The following is a 23153-nucleotide window of genomic DNA, read 5'->3' on the forward strand; positions in this document are numbered from 1 at the left end:
GTTTACAGACAAAATAAAATAATAGAAATGAATTGTTGTAACATACTGGTACTGTCTGTAGTTAAAGGCTATCTAAGACTCAAACTTTTAAAAACAAGTCAAACTACCAAGCTGGAAGAAGTATCATTTCTTGAGAAAGATACACTAATTTTTGGTTCAACTACCAATGTTTGTTTAATTTCTGGTCAAAAAGAAGTCAGATCAGCTGGCTGTGCCATACACAAAGGTAACCTAGACTGAGGGTCTTCTTTCTCCATAGAGTACTGCTTCATCAGCTCCCGTTCCCAGCCTGCACCCTTTTCTAGGGAGTATTGGAAGTAAACATCTTTTACAAAACATTAAACAAAAAACAAAGAAATTGTTATGAAAATTTAACTGAAGTCTTCAGTAAACACCATTATTGTTTATGAGCCAACACATCCTGAAAAGTACAACTGAAAGCACTGCTAAGTTAAGAAAATCAAGAAGTGTGTACTGAAATAAGGTTTAAACAGGATGTTCCATAAATTTCAGAAGCTGTAAGAAGATTTAGAAGAAGGTTATTAAAGAAGAGCTTTAAGAAATTAAAGACTTCAGCTAGTTAATATTTACCTATGGTGAATGGCTCTTCATCTGAAGTGATCTTGAATTGGAAGACCCAAACAATGCCACTCAACTCCATTGCACCGTGTCTTCTATTTTTATACCCAAGTTTCAGACTGAAACTCGATTCAAAAATTCTCAACAACTAGAAGAAAAGCTTTTCTTGGGGAATTTTCACTCTGGGGAAAGGCAGGAGCCTGTCATCTCACAGTTCCTGATTCAGCACAACGCATAGCTCAAGCAGCCTCAGTTATCTTTGGATAAGGTACTGGGTTTTTATTTGTATTTTCTGCAGCCTTGTTTGTGCTGACATGTTTTGAATTCCTCAAGGAGTTACCCAGCACAGGTGTGTGTGGAGGGGGATTCCAACATGCAAAGCCTATGATCGTAAGTGGCACTTGAAAGAAGGTATTAAGACAGGAAGAGAAGCCTGATCAGTTTCCTCTCCAGCTGGCATCCTGCTATGGACAGCCTTTCCCCTTCTGCTCGCCCTGCTGATTAACAGGTGAGGGTTAGAAAGCTTTCAGTCCCACTGGGAATGGTGAGATATACTCCATCTTAATACCTTCTTCAGTTTTATTTTGTGCTACATTCCAGAGGCTCCAATAGAAAACATCCATTGTTTTAATTACAGGGAGCAAAGTGGGCACCCATTAATTGTGAATGGACACTTTTTGCCAAACCAAAAGGCCCCTGCAAAAACCAGCCTGCAGATCTGCCTGTGGTACTGATAATGCTGGTCAGTGATACTTTTACCTGTTACCTTGGGGACCAACATTTCTGCCAATTCTTTTTTGGGTATTCTGCTTCTTTCCTGTTTTATCTCATCTAGATTTGGTGTTCACCACTTACTGGTGTAAGCAACGACAAGACAGGGCAATATTTTTCTTCCAGAGAATGCATGTTTAAGTGGAGTGTTTCAAGAAGGGCCTTGAAGATGCTGACTACAGCTGCTCCCCCAAATCTCACTCCTCTGTACATTCCTATTTCTTTCAGGTGATTACCTATACTTGGAAATATCAAATATTTCTACCAGTTTGGTAGCACAATCAATGCTTTAGGAACTAAGTGTGGGTATTCCAAAATGAGTTAACCATTCATATCTAATAAATATTCTTAGGTAGCAGAAGTTAGGTGCATCAATTGTGTTAAAATCATCATTAGCCTGCTTGGGATGCCTAACTAGGCTTTATAGAGAAGAATATGGTTCTGATTCTTAGTTCAAGATACTCATTCATCCTCAATTCAGAGCACAGCTCCTTAAGGATCATCAGGCTGTGGAACTTACACAGAAGTAACAGAATTATTCTGCGGGGCGCCTCACTTCCATTTCAAAGTTGTACTTTTATCTTTAATTTCTTTAATAATAAGCGCAGGCATTTTTCTCTGCACTGCAAGCAGAGGATGTAATGAGCTACATACCTAGTCACAATGAGTTTCTAAACTCTGCTTGTCCAAATTAGGAATTCTCCTCTCCTGTTCCAGAGTAAATACGCTAATTATGATAATCTGGTTGTGTATTTTATTCAGGAATAAATGTTCACAGTACATCTATTTAAATCCATGGAAGAAATGCGATCAAGTTCAGAATTTGCCTTAACAGTGTTTTCCTTGGCTGCATTAGACACTGACTTCTGCAATGGGGCATGTCAAAATAATTGGTTTGGAAGAGGCAGCAGGAAAGTTGTCATTTGACCAAGAAAGAATTTCAGAAGGTCTAAGGTGGTCTGCCTTTCTGTGTGCAGTTTGTCTTTTTCCCTTTATCTGGCACCAAATGAACTGCTGAACACTGAATTGTACAGATGAGAAAATATGACAGTTACTTTAACAGGGATTCCTGCTGCTAATGAAACCATAACTTGCCTGATACATATGAGGAATGAAAGGAACATAGAAAAAAGTTAACCCTTCACTTTGCTCTCAGATGAGCACTTAGTTAAACTACAGGATGATGAGCTTCACCACTGTATTTTGCCATCAAGCAAACATCTGAATGACTAAATCAAAGTGACATTTTAGACTGCAAAAAGAAAAAATGTCTTTAAAGAAGATTGATGTATTCCCTAATACCAGCAAGAAAATCTCATATTCAGCCAAAATTACTACTGGTGGAATTATGAAAGTTCTCTGCTCCAGGCAGTTACAGTGATATTTTTTCAGAGCTGTACACCCACATGGAAACAAAGTTTGTAGGCGTTTTTGAGTTTTAATATGTTGTCAGAGTTCGATCTTGGCCACCCTCTCTAGTTTAATTTTTCATCTGTTTCCTTTTTTGTTATATCATTCCTCCTCTCACAACATCTTGTTCAGTAGTCTTGCTTAGTTTCATTAATCATCTTTGCAGAGAAAAAGTCAGTGCTGGAACTTTGATGTGAGCAACATCAACGCTGTAACAACTGCAATGGCAGCAGAAAACATTTCTCCAAGTGAATATGCACCTATTTAACAAAAAGGAGGCTTTTACTTCAGATACCAGGAAGCGGAAATAAACGAAAATTAGGAATGCTTGGACGGTTATTGGACAGCTGGGGAGATTCCTGGGGCAGACAAAAGTGCCAAATGGAGCCGTATGAGTAAGCTCTCTTTATCCTAGGATGGGTCTTCTATTTATAGAATTGTACAGCCCTTGAAGAAACCGTAAGATCGCATACGTAAATGATACAGGAGCAACATATGCATTTTATATGAAACTGCCTAATAAAATCCAAAGATCCTCCCAAACTTTTAGTAGACCTATTTTAAAGAGTACCACATATTATGTCCGTCTGGTTCTCTCAGCTGGTGACATGCATTTTCTTCTGAATGGCCTTCCCCCCTGCATTTTTGTATAATTTTCGGGACTGAAAGGAATTCACCTTCTACCTTCTGCTTACACTTTATCTCCTATATAAAATCCTCAGAAAAGAACTCCTTAATTCCTGATCATACCAGTCAATCTTCTGGGTCATATCCAGTCCAATATACATTCAAGAAGTAAAAAGAATTCCTATTTCACACAGTTACATTAACCTCCTATTCTATATCTAGAAAGCAACTATTGCATGATATTATTCTTCAACAGTTATCCAAAGTAAGAACTAGAAAAAGACTCCTATTCTCTCTTACATTGAATTAAGACTGAACTAATTTCATGAAGAATGTCATGGTGTTCATGACTGAACATTCACTACTAGAAATAGCATTTTACCTGCAAAATTTTATCAAATTGGAGAGACTCACAAGGCTGCAGAGGAAAATATGAAGCATAAACAGTAGCTGATATCAAAGCTATATACATCAACCACTCAGTGAAAACATAAAAGAAAGCCTAGATTCATCTAGTGGTCTTCTTTGATATGGGACACACCAGCAATTGGAGGAAATTCTCTGGTTTTAAACAGTGAGGAACCAGAGGCTCTTCCATAAATTTCGAGTGCCAAGCATAATGGGGCCCAGATTTTCCCTGGCTCTGTACTTCAGGGTAATACACGTATGGAAGATAAAGAATCAGCATGTTTCACAGTGACAAACAAAACATCAAACAAGATTTTGGGGAAATGACACAGGAGACTGGTATAAATGAATCATCCAGGCATTTAAATGAGTTCCTAATAAAAATACAAATAGGAAAAAAAAAGAGAAGCTGAGACAGAAGAAAAATAGAAAACTTATTTTACAAGTTTCTGGCTATGTCAGAGAAGAACAAGACATTCTACCCTTCAAAACATCTAAAAATCATCTCATGTGCTGCTCTGTGTGAATACCACAGACAAACAGAATTGATATGAAAGCATGGATTTCAAGCTCTATGCTACTTTGTCCTGCAGTCTAGGTTCTAGCATCTGTTGCAGCCTCTGTGAACAGATTTGTAGTGATAGTGCAGCAGTAAAAGCTCCACAGACAATGAGGTGTTGGTCAAGTCTCTTTAAAGGCCCCTTAGCCTTTTTTATCATGCATGACCCTTTAAGAATGTGCAGTGCAATCATCCAGAGGAAAAAAAAGCACCAGGCTGTCAAGCTAAGCTTTTGCTGGCTGCAACTCAGATATGACACAAAGTCATGCCCATCTTATGTAAAAATTGATAAGAAGTCGTGTGCTGTTTATGGTATATCAGTGTCTAATTACAAAGTCTTGTGCTTATATCTGTGGGTACACTGATAATCAACTTTCAGGAAAAAAACCCAAAAAAAAAACCCCCCAAAAAAGCAGAATGGAGAACTAAAAGTGTGAATATCAAAAGTGGTTAAATCCTTCCAAAGAAGGAAGGACAAAGAAGAGAACTGCTCTAAGATTAGCAGCTTTTGAAACACCATCATTACAAGTACCTTCCCCAAGTCAGGTGTGAATCAAGCTGCTGTGAAAGTTAGTGAGTCAAGGAGTCTCACGCAGGAAATTAATCCCATTGTGCACATTCTTCCTGTGACCCCAGCCCATTTGCTTTGCAGAACCAGAGAACTTTTTCTGGCCTGTCAATGCATTAGAAATAAAGCTTCAGCAGAGCAAAAGCATTGTGGTCCCAACTCCCCATTACTTTGCACAAATTTATTCTCTTCAGCCCAAATGCAAGATTTCAGTTTCTCTGTTAATTGCTTTGCACTATGAATGCCTTCATAACTGCCTGGCAATGGTAAATCACAGCGTTCATTTCTACCTCAGGCAAGATAGCAATGATTTTGTCTCAAATCACATTTGGAAAATATAACTTTAATTTACAATGAAGTTCTAAAAGCTCTTCTACTCCCTCTATAGTTTTATGTTCATGTTGGTTTTATGACTATGGAAGTAAAATTAAGGATGGCAGGCAGCCTGGTGCTCCTGTTCCAAAAAAGCAACCTTCCTGCTTTTTGTCTCAAAAGAAGAACTTGTAAGTCCTTCTCACCCTTCCATCTGGGAACCCTCTCTAATGACTATGGCTAGGGCCAGAGCAAACACTTCACAAAAGACAGTCACGTATAACTTGCCATTCTGTAAAGTCAATGTGTAACACACCTTCCTCTTCGTACCAGAGTCATCTTCTGCTCCAGTGCAGTCACTCAAAGCACACCATCTTTGCAACTTTTGAATGACATATAAGCTTAAATCACAGAAATTAAAGTTTGAAGTTGCCTGTGTTGACAGAATGCAGACAACTAGCCCATGTTAGTGGCAGAAAGTCAGAAGAACAATCCACAGGATCAAAAGGATCTATCTACATTTGTCTGTAGTTCAATTAAGCAACTCCTTGTCATGACAAACCTATGGAGCATAGAGAGCCACTAAAAAAAACCCATATAATGGATGTAGGAGAGACTGGATTTCAGAGTTGTACACTTATCTCACTGGGAAGAAAGGCTGATACAGAAACTTCTGAAGTAAACGTGAATCAATACTAAGAAAATAACTTTTTTTCCCCCTTAAAAACCTTTCATTCCCTTTCTAACTTTCTGTAATAAACAGAACAATCAACTGGGAAACATCATCCATGTGTCGACAGTGCACACCGTCAAATCCAGTCATAATATGCTAATATGCCAAAGAGCCTGATGGATTTGTATGTTTCTGAATAGACACAGTATTTATCAGTGCATCATGCACATATTTCCACAGTGGACAGCAATATTACGATATACCATTTTGTTAATCCATCTTCTAAACAAGGTTGGCATTGATAATGGAAAAAGTTTATTTTTAATATAAGCTTGTAACAAACTATGATAGTATTTTCAATATTTAGTAATACAGATTGATGTTGCTGCACCTTGACTTATGAGTATTTAGTACAACAGCACTTACCAATATATTGACTGTCTTAAGTATTTTTTAGAAGTGGACTTTATTCGTCACAGAAATTGTTTTGCCTTGTTAAAAAGTACTCCTCTAGGTGGCCTATGCTTTTCTTTTATACATGGCCCTGTTCATGAAGGGCACTCATCTGTATTATTACATGTACTAAATGCCAATTAATTCTCCCTTATGAGTTACGATAAATGATTATTTTAGGGTGGAGTTACTAATTTTCCAAAGGGTCTTTATCACAGCTGTGTTGACAGGACTTTAAGTATGGTGGTATGCTTAGTACTCCCCTGAAGTAGCTGAAGTATGTGCCACAGCAGGTGCCACAAGTAGAACATAGACTTGCTTTGACATTAAAACACAGGGTATCGAAAGAGTGCAGGGCTGTTTGATGGATTTATAAAAGCATGTGTTGCGAATGGTTTGGAAAAGTGGAGCCTTCAGGGTATAGCATTAGAGTCAAAGCTAACTCAGTTTGAAGAAATCCTGCCTCATCACAGCAACAGTTCTTCATGATGGTCAGGGTATCTGTCATTAAAGAAACATTTTGACACCTCCAAGGAAAAGCTCACTGAAGTGTAACCTCTTGGGGAAAGCAAGACCAAAGTACTAAAACGTGCTCTTTGAGCTTTAAGAGACATTTCTGCCAAAGAACTGTAAAAATTACACTTGCATCTGTTTTACAAAATAGAAAACATAGTTTACATTTCTTTCCCATTCTTGTCAATGCCGTCTTTATAAAAACTTGAAACTTGAATTTTTGCACCAATTCCCAATATCACAGGATGTTGGTAATCAACGTACCTTTAGCCCTTCAGGCATGAAGTGGCATAGAAGGGACAGCTTTTACCAATCAAAGGATCTCTCTGCATCTGTGGCTTTATGTCCCCAGCTTAGACTGACCAATTCACTCCCACAAAGCAGGAGATGGAAAGCCCCTCCTCATTAGCCACAGCTAAACCTCTCTGCCAGCATACACACACTTCTTGCATCCACAAGCTGACATTTGCTCCTCTGCTTTCCACAATCAATGTGAAAATGTCAGTGTGGTTGTGATCTCTGCAAAGTTTTTCCTACAAAAATTTGTTCACAGTACCTAGCAGATTTGGCCTTTGCAATGTCATTCTACAAAGACATTGATTATTCCTTTACTAATACCCCAAAAATGGTATAGTATTTGGCTTTCATTTTCTTGATCCATCTGCAAAATCCGTTTTTGCTTTCTGTATGAATTAAGGTCACAGATAACTTGCAAAAATTAGGTGAAATATCTAACCAGTCTGTTTGATAGTTTATGGACTTGAGGTGTGCCAAAATTGTAGCTAAAATTAAAGATCTGTGAAAAATAATGGAATAATCCCAAATGCCACTAGGAAAGCAGCCTAGGCAGCGTATACATTTCCTAGATTAGTCCTAAAATACTTACACAGCCAGAAAACCTCAACGTCACCCATAATTAAAAAAGCCAGAGCCAGATTCCCAGATATTAGAAAAAAATTACATTCTACAGTGGTCAGCCTCCTTAATGGAGTTATATTAGTTTATTCCAGCTAAAAATATTACCCTTATCTTAGTGAGTGTAGAATTTCTTTACAAAATAATTTTAACATTATGTTAAATAGGATGTTTTCCGAGCTCTTTTTATATACAAGTGATTGAGAACAGCAGTATTATCCTTCAACTCATAAGGCTCTCTTGACAAGTATATTCCCCTGTAACTTCATAGAACTAGTGGAATTATACCAGGAATAAATCTGTTCCAGTATCTTCAGTTACTCTATTTGGAAACCAGTCATTTGCCTGACCTTCAGTGCAACACTAAAAACAGAGTTTGTCTGTCATCAAGAGCCAGTGAGATTTCAGATAAAACAGAACTCATGGCTCCTGCAATGAAATTCCGGGAGTGTCCATCAAAGGCTTGCCAACAATAGCATCTCACTCAGTCAAGACTTTCATACTTTGATAAAACTAGGAGAGAGGGGGAAGAGGAGATTTGACATTGGGAATTGGGCATGTCACAGCAACTTACTGTTCAGTCTCAAGTATACAAATCCAGAAGAATTCTTTAATTATATTCTACCAAAACTTTTATGAGTTGAATAGCTTTGGTTCTTTAAAGGTCCAATAATTTCTCACTCTATTGACAACTTACTTTTTGGGGGTTTTTTAGTTGGCTGTGAGGTTTTTTTAGCCCTCTGGGGGAACATGCCTGCAACTATCAGCACCACAATGTATTTAAAATAACATACAGAGCAACACAAAATGAATCAGATCTGTTCTAAACATCAGTGTAAACACTGTGAGCAAGCACTGAAGTGGAAGCAGGACTATTTATTCTCCAACTTCCTTGTTTAAATTACAATTGATTAATCTTGTGTTCACTAGAATAAAAGGATTGTTATAGAAGGACAATTGCCAGGCAAGATTTCAAACTTCTTCCTTATGGTCCCATGCCAGTATGTAGGCTTACAGTGCTCTCTCTTCTGTCACACTGGCATTTCTCTTGACATTATTTAATCCAAACTTAAATCTCAAAATACCATCCCAGTCCTAGCAGAATATTGCCCAATGCTTTGATAGTGAGAGATGGTGATACCAAAAATTACCAGGCATTTCCACATGCAGCTTAGATATCCATTAGTACATACAATGGTTGCTAACAACCTCACTATCTTGGGATATATGCTTACATTCCTAGTATTTGCACAGTTTGTTCAGTCTTGTAGTTCCTTTGGTTTCCACTTAGAGGATATAAACCATTATATATATGCTGAGACTATGGAGAACAGTGGGTAGGAGTGAAGCTAACAGAAAGGGTATCATGTAACATGGTCTTCTCATCTCACAAAATGGACAATGTATATTTTAATCAAAAAATAAAGTCCTGTCCTAGTCTCTCTCACTGGTCTTTGCAATGAAAATAGACCATAGAAAACAGATTATGGAGGTGTCAGAGGTTAAGAACGGAAAGGAAAACAACAATTCAAGACAATATCAAGGATCACAGAAAGTGAAAGATGTATTTCAAAGTTAAGAGGATGTTAAAATTCGTATTATCAATTTTTAAGTGCAACTTCTAGGCAGCTCTCCTTGAACATGAGGCCACGTTAAACTCTCTCCATTACATTATCTAATTGAATTGAGGACTGTCATGGGGCAACCTACTCACACTACAAAGTGATACAAGTCACCAGAGGAAAGGAGGAAAGTGTCAAGAGGCAGAGCCAACCAATGGCTATTTGTCCTTGGAATGAAGCTGCACAAGAAGTAAAAAGATACCATCGGAACAGCCAGGATTTTACTTATTCTGGTATCAAAGCAAGATAAACTGGGCAAAAAGTAAGTAATGGTGTGACAAATGATAGAGAAAAGATATATATATATATTGTTTTATATATATGTGTAATCAGGAATATCTGTCAGTCACAGGTATTAAAAAAAAAAAGGAGAGGTTTTTCTTTAGGCCATTTGCATCCCACTAGGGAAAATAGGGAGAAAACCTCCTGTGTTCCAACCAAAAATGGGCTCAATTAAAAATGTACTAAGGACATTGCAAATCGCTGCCTTTTTCATCTGTTCTCAGGATTTGATATCTTTCTATAAAAACATGCTTTTATTTGATTTTTTTGTTGTTGTTGTTAACAGATAAACCTAGGGATTTGGAGATTTTAATTATTATGACTTTACTCAATAAATACATGAAAATATTCAAATAAATACTAAGAAACAATTAGATGTTTCAACTTCACTCTTAAAGAGGGTCATCATAATCTCTTTTAAGGTGTTAGAATTTAGCCAGCAAAAAACTTCTCTCGTGACATGCTGAGAAAATGAATTTTTACTGAGTATCCCATTATTGTCATTGCTGAAATGGTGAGAAGATACGAACAGCTTCAAAAGATGGCATGTACCGTTTATTTTCCAAAAAACGTTGGCAGTTTGGGGGCTTTTCTCAATAGTTCCTGAACCCTATTTTGCTATTGCAAAATTGGGTTGTCTGCAGTGGGAAAAGATAATATTTTAGAGAGTATTTTCTAAACATCTCTCTTTACAGCGTTAGTGTATCCAAGAGCAGTAGCACACTGGTGTGGATGTATGGCACAAATAGTCTCTACTCAGACAGCAGCCGAGATGCTTTATGGGAAGACTGAAACTAAAGACTTGTGGCATCCAGGCCAGAACATTCACTGTTCTAAAATTAAACTCCAACAAGGAAAGTTTATTCCTACCTAAACCCTTTATTTACACATTGACCATAGAGGCTTAACAATCCACTGTATGGTGAGAGCTCTTCCCTGGCCTCCTAAGCATGAAGATGCATTTAATATTGGAACTCAATCCAATCTCTGCAAAACCACTGGAGAAGGATCAAGACTTAATGGAGACAAAAGAAGTAATATTGTTTACCAGTCCTTTTAGGGATGCTTCCCTCAGATAAAACTAATTAAAGCTCCAGTTAATAAGACAAATAAGTGTTAAATTATAATAAAACTACTTCTTCATTCTGCTTTCTAGTCTATACAGAGTTTTAATAAAACAAAATGTAGAGACCAAATTAAGTATTTGAGCTAAATACTCAAGAGTGGCAAGAGATAAAGACATCTACCCATATCATCAAATGGCATGAAACTCAGATCCAGCTTGGAATTCTTTCCCTAAGAGAAGGATCAGAATCTCACACTGTACTTATAAAATATAATACTGTACAAGAGAGTGTCCTGCCTCCTTTCCAGGTTGTCTTTAGGACACATGAACTCCAGGGAATCGTGGGTGGAATGCAAGAAAGATCTTACTGCAGCTGCTGGTACTGCATCTGTTCAAGGGATAAATAAAGCAGCTAAGTTCTAGTTTTGGTTTCATACACTGCCAGTCCTTTGACATGCAAAGCAATTATATACCACCTCCTCATCTTGTCAATCACACTGCAAATATGTGTTCAATATTGTGGAAGGGATGGTCGCTATTTTTTTGGCCAGGAATGTTCCCACAAGCTGGGATAACCTCCATGACAAGTCACATACACTGGAAAAAAACCCAAAACCACTTCATATTCTTCCAGAGAGTAACCCTGTTCATGTAAATGATCAATCTTTAGACTTCTCATTCTTCCTAGGAAAGAATTTGGTCTAGACAAAACTGATATGAAATTAAAACTGAATTAATTCACAAATTATCTAGACCTTCAAGAAGTAAATTCCATTTTGTTTCCCTTCATCACCACTTAATCCCCATGTTTTGGCATGGGGAATTCATGGAAATGCTCTCAATCACTATCTGCTTGTATTTTTTATATATATATTTTTAAAGAAGAATAATGTGTTTTACTATCTATGCTCAACGTATTTTCTTCAGAGAAAAAGTTGGAGATTACAATCTAAGATGACATTTTGCAGAGTGAGGAACCACTGCACTGCAGAAACTTAAGCACAGATATGTAGGAGAAGGGAATTGCTGCTTAGCAGGACAAATCCATCCTTTTGTGGACCATAGGATGTGTGGTTGTAAAAGGAGGAAAGTCTCTTCAAGGAATTCTCAATGGAATATACTCTATTGTCAACACAGAAGTTATATTGGTATTAATTGCAGCTTGGGTCCCTCAACAGAGGCTAGAGAAGACTTATTTAATACAGCAACACATGTAATCAGAGAAACAGGAACGCCCCCAGCTTCACACAGAGCAGTCATGAACTTCCATGAGGTACTGTACTTATCCACCTCCTTCCTGCACATTCTTTCTCTTTCCCTTCATGGCTCTGTAGGACATTATAACACCTTTTGGAGGGTCTAAAACTTTCATTTTCCAAATACAGTCTTCATCTCTTTGCTCCTCCACTCTAACTGCACTTAATCTGAACAGCATCAAAAGCTGGGAGCAAAGAGAGGATAGCACATTCTGGTGAGGCAGAATGTGGGAATAAAGAAAGGAAAGGAGGCAGGGGAAGGAGGCCACATAAGCATTCCAGGCATATGGAAGGAGGAGACAGCAGAGAACAATCTCACCTGGAGTGAGGATGAATGCCAAGAGCCATTGGTACTTGTCCTTGCAGCCGGCTGCTACAGCTGAGGCACACAGTTCTCAAGGGTGGCATAAAGCCTCCCTCAAAAGAGAGGAAAACTTTGCTATTCCTCAGGGGTCAAACAGCCAAACAATTTTGGCACCTCAATAATCTGTTCACCCTTTCCATCAGGTGCCAACAGTCTGATACCCACAACTCTGTGCATTCATCCAGAACTACTGAGAACTATATGGCAAGCCAGCACATGCCTCAATTTTAGAAGTGTTGCCCTGAAAAGCAGCAGTACCAAGCAGTCAATTAAACAGAGAAGAGACTATGGTTCAGGTAGATGTGGTTTGTTGCTGTCCACACAATTGATGATGCTTACAGCCTGCTGACCACTTCTTGTCATAAAGAAAGCAAAGCACACACGTAATACAGAGATCCTCATCCACCCCACCCCATACAGTTGACAGAAGGATTTCATCTTGAATAATTTGTTAGATAATTTAAGCAAAACAGTGAGATAAGAATCTTTTAGACAGTAAAGGAATTTTGAGAGTAGGTTAGGAGGGCACTTGTGTTTTACAACTCTTGCAAAAAAAAAAATTAGCAGAAATACTATCCATTTATTTCTTACAATACTTAACTTTAGCCAATGCTGATTAAAAAGACCCTTTTGCTTCGACTATTCCTTTTTTTAACACCTGCCATAGTAGCAACTGCCCTTAGTCATTTTTGAACCAGCTATGATTAGGTAAGGAGAGAATGCTGACATTCTCAAATAGAACAGCATGGTCCCAGTGACCCCCAGGATCAAGGAAAGGCAGCCCAAATTCACCCTAATACAAGGGCATTCTGATTTGGCACTATGTACCAGAATCTGGGGTTACATGTAGTATTTTTGGAGTTTTGGATAAGATGTCCCATTCCAGAAGCTTGAGGTAAACGTAGCATTGGTTCCAATTCAAAATAGCTTCCTAAGTTACTGGACACTTTAAATATAGCATGAGAGTCCCACAGAGGCTTCTCAAGAGTGTGCATGGCACCCTAACTATAGGGTGTAATAAGTACTACAATGCATTGCAAGTATTTTTATTCATGCCACAAAGACTAATTATCACTGATGCTGGTTTTAAACTGAGAACCCATAAATTGCTAAAAGTAAGCATGTGCCCTTAAGCCTGTTACGTTTAATAAGAATAAGGGTTTATGTCTGTATTAGGTATGGCTGAGCAAGAGAGGCATGGGGCCAAAACTGAGCAAGGCAAAGGTGGGAATATAGTGAGAGCATGTGAAAGGCTGTTTTCCTCCTAATCCTCAGCTGCCATTGCTACAAATCAAGTGTATTTGGAAGGATTTTGGAGAAAGGTTAAAACCTATTTATGCACCATGTCCAGGCACTGAACACCTGTGGCATAAATGATCACAACACCAGCTATGCACGTGGGAGGTGCAGAAAGTAACTCTACCCTCATCGGGGGATTTGCATGCCTTTAAGACATTTGGCCCATTTAGTCTTCCTAAAAGAAGAGCAAGATCTCATTGACTTTTTGGGAAAATGGCAACTAACCACCACTACCAAAGAGAGGAGTCGCCTTGTATGAAGCCCATTCAAGATGTTATCTGGAGCCATTTGTAAGCTGAAAATGAATTTTTTCAGGGTACCTAATTTCCAGGTACTTTCTTCTCTCTATTTATTGTGTGCTCTTTCTCCTGAAAATCTCTTAGAACAACACATAAATAGCTTTACATTTGGGGGAAATACTATACTCTTCACGGATCTGAAAAATGGAAGATTTTAGAACTGTTCCCAAAGGACACCCAACAGTAAGGCTGACCTTCAGGGCCAGCTTCATATGATCAAGCTTCTATTTCTTTTAGCACCTGAGCTTATGATAGTAGCTAAATAAAATACTTTTTTTAAAAATCATCATCTATGCAACACATTTTGACAGGTGATATCTGTTTGCTTTTAACTATGTAATGTGAATTACGGGGCAACACAATGTACCTGAACAGCACATTTATTGAGATCCTTGTCCTCACTCTGTACCAGAAAAAATGAAATTCTTTATGAATTCCATTTATTAAATATCATATCATGCTTTTATCAAATTAGTATTTAGGAATTTAGACAATTGTAACAAAAAGCCTATTATGGTATTTTGTTCTCAGGTAACCTTTTTATTAAGGCTTTAATTACACTAGTATGGAAGAAACAGTCATTTAACATGCTGTATATAGAAATCATTCCTTTTCAATTAGCATTATTCATTTCTACTAGCACACTACTGTTGGCATTATCAGACAATGTTTTAAATTCATTTATTTCCTCAAAACTTGCAGTTGAAATTGATTTTTACCATGTTCAGCAGGAATTTCCCTCCTTCCTCACCCCTTCTCAAGATCTTTCAATGGAGACTAATAATTTACCTGCACATTGATCATTTGGCTAATCTTGCAACAAAACTCAGTAGAGAGTATTATCTCATATTACACTGGACACTACTTAATGCTATATTATGCATTAAAATGGTGGCACCTCAGGTACCCATGTGCAGAAACTTCTGATTACACACAAACTGGCTACATGAGATTGTCTTCTCAGCTAGCTCCAGGCCACTGTGAAAGCTAGATTATAATGAAGACTATTGCATTTTGTACACCATTTTCATACTTCCACATTGCTACTCAAGGTTGGTGTTATTTGGTTTTTAAATATCCACATTTTTGATAGACAATAGCATATACTTTATGCTACTAATTAGACAACAAGATGGGAACTGCTGTTGCTAGTATAGAAAGTTAATGATAGCATATTTGTAGAGCTAATTTCTCTTTGTGTTTCACTGGCTGGAGAACATTTTGCAATAATGTATTCAGAATGGAGATAATGACAGAGATATCTGCTGTGTTATTAAGACAGTCATTTACAGAGTTCAGACATCAGACACTAATAAGAAGTTTTACCTGAAAAAAATCCTACTGGGCATTTTAATTATAAAACACTAACAGTTCAGCAACTTTAAAATCATATTTAATGGTTACCTCCTGATGTTTACTCATTCTAAAGGATCTGCAAAATTATTAACTTTAATAATAATTATGTAAATCTGAGGACTTCCTGAAATACTACATCAATTATATTCTCATATAAGTAAACTCTAAGTCAAAGACTGAACAATGTGTCAGACCACATTATCCAGTTGCCAGGGCACATTGTTAAATGCTTAAACAAGCAAAAAAGGAATAGAACTCATTTGAGTTGTGGATCTGTTTCCTTAGGGTAAGAAACCCTTTCCTCCCTCCCCGATAAAACCACAAGAGCTACTGTTACTTCCGCTTGTGAACTCAGTTTTTCACCAGTCTTGAGTTTTTCATGAAGCTTCTCACAGCTAACACTATATACCTCCTGTTCAAGGGAAGAGTTGCATTTCCCTTTCTTTCACAGGAAAGAAAGCTGCAAAGTCACTTTATAACTGAGCTGGCAATTGCACAGACGTTATTCAGCCCAGTTATTTCACACACTGAGCTCTTTTCACAGATAATGCCACAGAAGTATTGATGATTCAGCTACAATCACACTCCAAATTAAAAAGCACTTAGGAGGTGAAATAAGAAAGGGCTTCAAGTTCATGGGTTATGTATTTTGTGTCAGAACAGTCAGAGCAGCGGGTTTGATGATGTAACACCATTTAAACCAGAACTTCAGCTATTACAGGCCATTACTCACATTTATCTGGCCTATATTCTAACGGGGTGTTATGTTTCTCCTGAAATTCAGAACAGATAGAATTGAAGAACACAGCTTGAAATAGGTGATTTCTCTGCACACAGTTTCTGTGCAGAGCACATATACTCCTTATATACCCCTGACCTTCAGCAGCGGGCTTAGTATTTAGTGATTACTTCAATCACACAAACAGATAAGAGGGGCTGCCTTTATGTTCCAAGTACATACCTGATTTAAAGGAGAAATCATTTGACCAAGAGCTGCAGCTAGCTACACGTTCTTCCTGAAAGTTATTTTGCCAAGTACAATACATGCATTCAAATCACATTATGTTATCATGCTACAGTTTAAATAAAATGGTAAGAAAAGCACTGTTCAACAAAAACACCCTTGAGTTTAAAGTTACAACAACAAACTTCATGGATTTTTCAGAATATTTTCTGCAAGGAAAGAAAACGCAAGCTTCTTACTTCTATCATGACTGTCTACACAGAAGGGAAAACTCACCTTGTGCTGGAACTGCTTTGGATAACAAAATTAGGTATTTGCTGAAATCAAACCTTCTCTTAAAGTGTTAGTGGCTCTGGTGAAACATCCACTGGGATTACTCCTCAGACCTGACACAGTATTTTTCGTCAAGACAGGAAATGTTGTCTACCTCAGAATAACTAATGCCTTACCTCTTAGAGCACCTGCACAGCCATATTTAAAACTCTGTTCTGTTTTATTCAGAGCAGGGACTTGAACTGCCTTCCCAGTATCCTGGGATTTTTTGATCTGCAGGTGCCAGAACTCATTTCTCTGGTCCAACAAGTATTATTTAAATGGAATGCAACTACAGAATATGCTCCCCCTCTCCTTGTCTGACATGACACTTGTGTTTGATGAGACATGGAACCTTACCATACAGATGCCCTGTACACTGAGCTGCCATTTATAGTACAGATGCTGTCTACTGGAACATCTCAAATAAACAATACCAAATCAGGAGGTTGAAGAGTTACTTGTAGGGCTCAGGCTCACAGAAACACAATCATTTCCAATGTAGCTGTAAACATACCAGAACTGGCTTGCAAATTAGTTTGAAAGCAAACATACCACCTCAAATAAGTAGCACTCTCCTATGACACTGACAGATTTGCATATACAACAAATAATTGCAGGTAATAAAATTCAGAATGCTGTAACTTCAGAGGAGGTGACTGTTACTCAAGAAGTAACCAACAAATTAAATCGATTATCCCAAAGAAATGCTGAGGCCCACAGAATAGTTGTTTTATCAAAAAAATAGATAGTGAAGTTTCAGAGTGTTCTGAAAAGCTGGCCTGCAAGTATTTAATTTTCTTCTCACAAGGAACTATTTTGAGTTAAACTGTAAGACTGGAGGAATGTGAAACTGCTCAGGCATAAGAAATTACTACGGTTTATCTAGGCATAAGACAGTCGCTATACTAAATGGTTCACTCCCTTCTGAGAAGTTGAATCTGTCATTTGAGCTTTAAAGGAAAAAGGAAACATCTCTACTGAGTAAGAGTTGAAGAGGAAGACTCCTAGACTTCTAGAGGACACCAGATTTATCTGTTAGTTTTGTAGAATACCAACTATTATAAACACTAATCTATAGCTTTTGATATCGTGGAGGACTTCTTATTTGGAGATTTAAAAACCCTCTCAAAGCTGCTGTTGCAGCTGTAGGACAGCTACTCAGCAGTCTGATTCACCAAAGGTGGATGCTTAACAGATGATGTGGGATCAGCACTTCAAGAGAATTTGCTGAATTGATTCAGTTCAATACAGGTAAACTGCATTTTTCTGATTATGATTTATGCACAGCCCCACACAGCCATTCAAAGGACAGCTGCAGAATGCACAGAGCCTGACCCAGATCATCTGAGGTTTTCCTGCATTCGTGAACAGAAGAAAAGAGGTGAAGACAGACTGCCTTCACTCCTCAGTGGCACCGATATGCAATAGCCCACAGGAAATGAATACTCTCACATGGCTCCTCTAAAGCAAAGGCAGTGACAGCCAGAGGTTGGCATATGTATGCTAGGGAGTGGAGGAGGGACAGGAAGCAATCAGGAAGAGATGCTGATAAAAGCAAAGATCCTAACAACTGTGAGAAAAAACCTTCCTGCTCCTGCAGAAACAGACAGCAAAATGCTAGACCAGGGTTTTCCTCCATACTCAAAAAGCTGTTTCAGGCTGCTTGTAGCAGAGTAAGTATACAGATCAGCTAATTAAATTCTTTTTATAGCAGTGTTTGCTGTTTTCCCTCCCTGCACTTACATCATCATCAGATTTCAACCTTTTCATCACTTAATCAAATAAAAAAAAGTAGTTCTTTAATGTTTTTGTTTTGTTTAAACACTATCTCCTGTTTCAGGCTCCCTTTTGATTCGGAATCCAAGCAGCTGAAAAACCTCTCTATCAGGAAATACAAAACCGTATGGATAACTGCAGAATGAATATACCAGTAGTGAGTTACCACAGTGATTTAGGGAATATTTCCATTTCCACTACCTAGATGATGATAGTCCCTTCATACCTTCATTGCATCACCTGCAAGCCAGCCTGACTCACTAGAACAGTTTAGTGTTCAGAAATAAAGATTCAAAACCATATGAAGACGTTCAGAACATGGTTATTGCATCCAACCATGCACAACTGTACCATCTTAGGTAACACGGCAACTGAGCACTTAGATAATTAACTATGTCCAAAAGCCTTCTTACCGAGGATTAGGTTTATAAAATTAATGAATTCTGCTTGCTTCCAGACAGTTCAAGCAGGAGGAGGAAATAAACAGCTTTGCTGCCCATGTCAATTTGGAAAGAGCAGATTTACGTATATGATCACGCCACTGGTGACAGCGTTTAGCACTGCCAACGACCTGCAAGCCTCATTCATTTCAGCAGGGCTGACAGACGTTCAGCTTTACTAAGTCTGTCAATACTGTTTTCCTACCTCAGCTACCTGCTCATGACATCTCATGACAGAATTTGACAACTCATGACAGAATTTTTCTAGTGGGTAGGATTGTCCACAGGGTGGGAACTGGAAAAAAAGGTTACAGATGATTTCCCAATGCTATTGTTAAAGGAGTGTGAAAGCTGCAGAGTGACCTTAACTCTTCCCTACTTGTTTTTGTTTCCTCTTTTCTTCTTCCCACCCCCTATGTTAGTCAGGCATTTATTTTTAGATAAAGAACAGATAAGTAGAACAATCCATTTCAGGGGAACACATCTTCACCTGTCACCCAGCTGACTGACTGTGACTCCTGTGCATTATGCTGTTGACTATTCAGCAGTGAGCTGATTACCTGGGCCTACCTAAATGGAAAAAAATACAGTGTCTCAGACACCATTTTGAAGATTTGTTGTGCCAAACAGCTCTGGGCAATTCCTTTCCTAGTCCACTGTGTTAAAAGCATTAGCAATCCCACAATCCTGAATCGTGCTTTTGTCAGCAGGTTTCAAAGACCTTCAGGATTTCTCCCCCGCTCTCCAGGTAAAGTGCAAGATGGGTGGGAATTGTATAGGGCCGGCTGACAGAGTGCAGGTCAAGAGGTCCCCACTTTATGTCTATGTGTGGACTAACTTCATAATGGCACAATACTGGTGTCCTCTTTCAGAAGGGTCCTTGGAAACATGTTGGTCTAATACTGTAGATGGGATGAACAACCCTGGTGTGTTAGACTCTTTCCATCATCTTTCTCAGGAGCTTAGAGGCAATTCTCTTGCATCATGACAGAAGAGCACAGAGCCCTCATGAAAAAGGAGGAATCTTTCTGTTCTCTGTGGCCCACCCACAAACAGTCTAATTAACTGGGGGCAGTCAGAGCACAATGAAAATGTCTGCATGCAAACCCTGACTGCAGGCTTAGAGGGACATTGTGCACATGTAGCCAAAAGGGCCACGGCACATCTGGTATTAAAAGCAATTATAATACTCTTTAAGTTCAAGTATTTGGGGTTTAGGACTCATCTTGCACATAGAAAGTCTAATCTCATCTCAGGGCAGCTGTGGATCAAAACCAGTCCATAAATAGGTGTACAGCATCTGCTAGCAACATTCAGAGCTGTGTACCCTTTCCAAGAGAGAGATCTTCCTCACAGTTATCTTCTCTCCTCTCCTCCCCACCAGGAATATCTTAAAAATGTAAGTACAGCTTCCCTTTTCCCACCACACTAAGACTGCAGTTATGGCTGAATTCATAGGTCAACTCACTTATGACTGCAAATTTCTGATTAACAGGAATATCTGATCTGTTTAGAGATACATTTATGTGATAGATGCGAAAGAAAAAAAACAGATTATAATCAAAAGTCATGTATTAAACTATGTTCCAATTAAAAACATCACAACCATCAGGCATAACTATCCCAGCTCCCTCTGAAAGAGACTATGTTAATTCCTGTATGTCTGCTTCTACCCTCATAAGACAGGCTCTAAAATCCAATCCCATGCCAAAGCAGTAGTCCCAGCTAAAAACTGGGCCTTGCTGGGAAGGAGTTCAAGACATTTAACAGGGCTTTCAGACACTGCTAGGGCTGAAAATGCAGTCAACTGTGTGAAGAGCTAATTCCTCCACACCTCTGGGAATTCAGCTGCTGCAGTTTCGCTTCTGCTCCTTCTATGCTCTCCAAAGCCCTATGAGAATCATGCAGCCTTTGGGCACAGTGCTTACACTTTCAGAGATTACAATCTGAGACAATGAGCTCTTTGGGAAACAACTGGCTTTTCGTTACTGATTGTCTCGTATACAGTGCAAGTGCCACAGCACTGGCCCATGACTGACAGACTCTAGGTATGACTGAATGACTTAGAAGAAAATAATCAACACCATACAGTGCAGGCTGCCAAGTGTCATGCAAATGCCTACAAAAATATAATGGCACCTCTCTGTACTTAGCTTGGGTGGGATGAGAAAAGAAATACCAACACTATTTACAGGAGCAAGATTAATCTGAGTTTACGAAGAGAGTTTATTTTTGTGGGCAGGGGGTATATTAGGTTGTCTTTTACTTGTTTGCTTTAAATAACACTGCCAGAACAGCCTTGTTTGCAATTACTATGCTGCTTCTACAAAAGGAGTTATGAAAAGTACATCTCCTCATCATAGGCCTTAGTATCAAGGTAAATGTGGCTTCGTCTTCCAAGAAAGGAATAATGTGCATAAGAACAAGGGAGATCAGATGATACAGTTTCACAGGATGAATATGAAATAGCATAGCTAAGACTTCAGCAGCTCACCAACTGACTTTGAATCACATTTGTTGCAGAGATATAAATTTTGTACCCACAACTTAACAGACTGTATTTTTTCACTACCAAAAAACCAACATAGTTCTAAAAGCAGTGTAGGTGGCTTTTTTTTTTAATTATTATTTTTGCAGTGGAGCACACCTTTTGTTTGCATTCTACTTGTTTGTCTGATTAAATCATTCTCGTATTTCTCTTACATACTGTTATGTAAGTAACCTCTCTTGTCACTGTACTGCAAAGTCCTCTGCAGGTGATTTGTAGAGGAACCAAGACCTCTCTAGAAAGATCTGAACATTCTGGAGAAGATCTGGAAATGTCAGAAACAAGAAAAAAAGAGAAAGGAGCTACCAGAAATTACACAGAACTATCTTATAACAGAGAAGTAGGTAAGGGAAACACAAATTTCCTGAAACCAGACAATGTTAAAAAATATTTAAATAACTGAGCTAATTCAGATAATAGGAGTACTGAACTGCAACACCTTAAAATAACACTTCAAGGGGAAGATAAAAAAAAAGGCATCTAGGAAGTATATGGCTGTAATTGACAGCTACACCAGGTAATTAATTATTAAATCACATGCTGTTTGTCAGCTGCAAATGGAAGGCTTCTGCATAATTTAAGACAGTATTTTATGTACTATTGAGTCTTCTGCTTGACATGTCTAATTTTTATCTAATTTATTTACCCCATCACAAGAGGGGACACATCCCTGTCTTTGTTCAGTTTTAACACCTGACTTCGCGTATTTACATGTTTATTTTCTAGAAATATAATTCTGTATTCCCATTCAGAGTTGTTCTACTCCTTCCCCCAAACAGCACCAGTGAGGCCCCTATCAGCAGAAAAAGGGACAACAGTGTACAAAACAGAACTGGAGGCTTACTTAAAAGAGACACTATCATCATTCATAAAAACATACTAACCAGAACTGTCTTCCTGAGGCTTTATCAATGCCAGGTTGTACTTCAAACTGGTACATTTCAAGTTCACATTATATTGTCTTTATTCACACCTAGGTGCAAAGATCCTCAATTCTGCTAGGCCAGGTCAAAGTGTACATACCACTGCTATTTTCCAACCCAAACAAGCTCAACGAGTTTTTTTTTGCACACTTACTCTGGAGATGGTCAAGGGCATGTTGAAGTCCTTGCCCCCTTGCAGTCGGAAGCCCCACGGTCCAGGTCCATTCAGAGTCACACTGTAAGCCATTTTGTACCGCTTTCACAGGCAGCAACAGGGCGCTGCAGGACAGAAGGATGGGGCAGACAGAAAAAGTGAAAAAACAGAATGAGAACAGGGAAGGGTTTTACATAATGAAAGCAGTTCTCTCTCTGCCTTGCCTGTTCAGTCGTGCTCTGATACCACCTAAGAATAGATGGGAGCTATAATGCAGATGCTGATATCCCAGCTGAGTAAGGCCCATAAAAGGTTTGTAACCAGACACCTACTATGCAAAGACTTCATGACTCAGAGGTCTAATATAGTCCCCAGGGAAGGGGACAGATCTTTCTAGGCTCCTCAAGCCCCTCACGCTGCTCATTTACTTTATAGACAAACCACACATTTTAATAAAACAAGCAAACAAAATCCCATGCTAAAATCCCAAACACCCAAGTCTCTTCACTAACCTGTTAACAGCTACAAAGCCATTTTAAAATTCTGCTTCAGCACCTAAGTTTCTTGCACTGTGACATATAAAACAAGTTCCTTCTACATAGATCTTTCCATATGTAGCAGGAAAGGCACCAAAGAAAGTGTTTACCTTCTTTTGCAATGGTTTGTTAAACTGAACAATGTATATACTACATGCATTTAGC

The 23153-nt window shown here is 38.5% G+C and overlaps 1 protein-coding gene across 11 annotated transcripts in view; it reads right to left on the reverse strand.

Annotated features, from left to right (window-relative positions):
• Positions 1-22749, reverse strand: part of LDB3 (LIM domain binding 3) — a 110168-nt gene extending 87419 nt beyond the window's left edge. For 9 of the 11 annotated variants that reach the window (XM_042033272.1, XM_042033269.1, XM_042033274.1 and 6 more), the window contains exon 1: positions 22453-22670. In XM_042033272.1, coding sequence (XP_041889206.1) covers positions 22453-22545 — 93 coding nt within the window. In that variant the 5' untranslated portion in view covers positions 22546-22670. The other 2 variants (XM_042033276.1, XM_042033275.1) reach the window with 2 other exon arrangements.
• Positions 22750-23153: the final 404 nt, after the last annotated feature.

This window comes from Corvus kubaryi, unplaced genomic scaffold, assembly GCF_017639235.1.
Source record: "Corvus kubaryi isolate FWS band 111438036 unplaced genomic scaffold, C.kubaryi_AGA036_p1.0 37357, whole genome shotgun sequence".
Taxonomy (NCBI): Eukaryota; Metazoa; Chordata; class Aves; order Passeriformes; family Corvidae; genus Corvus; species Corvus kubaryi.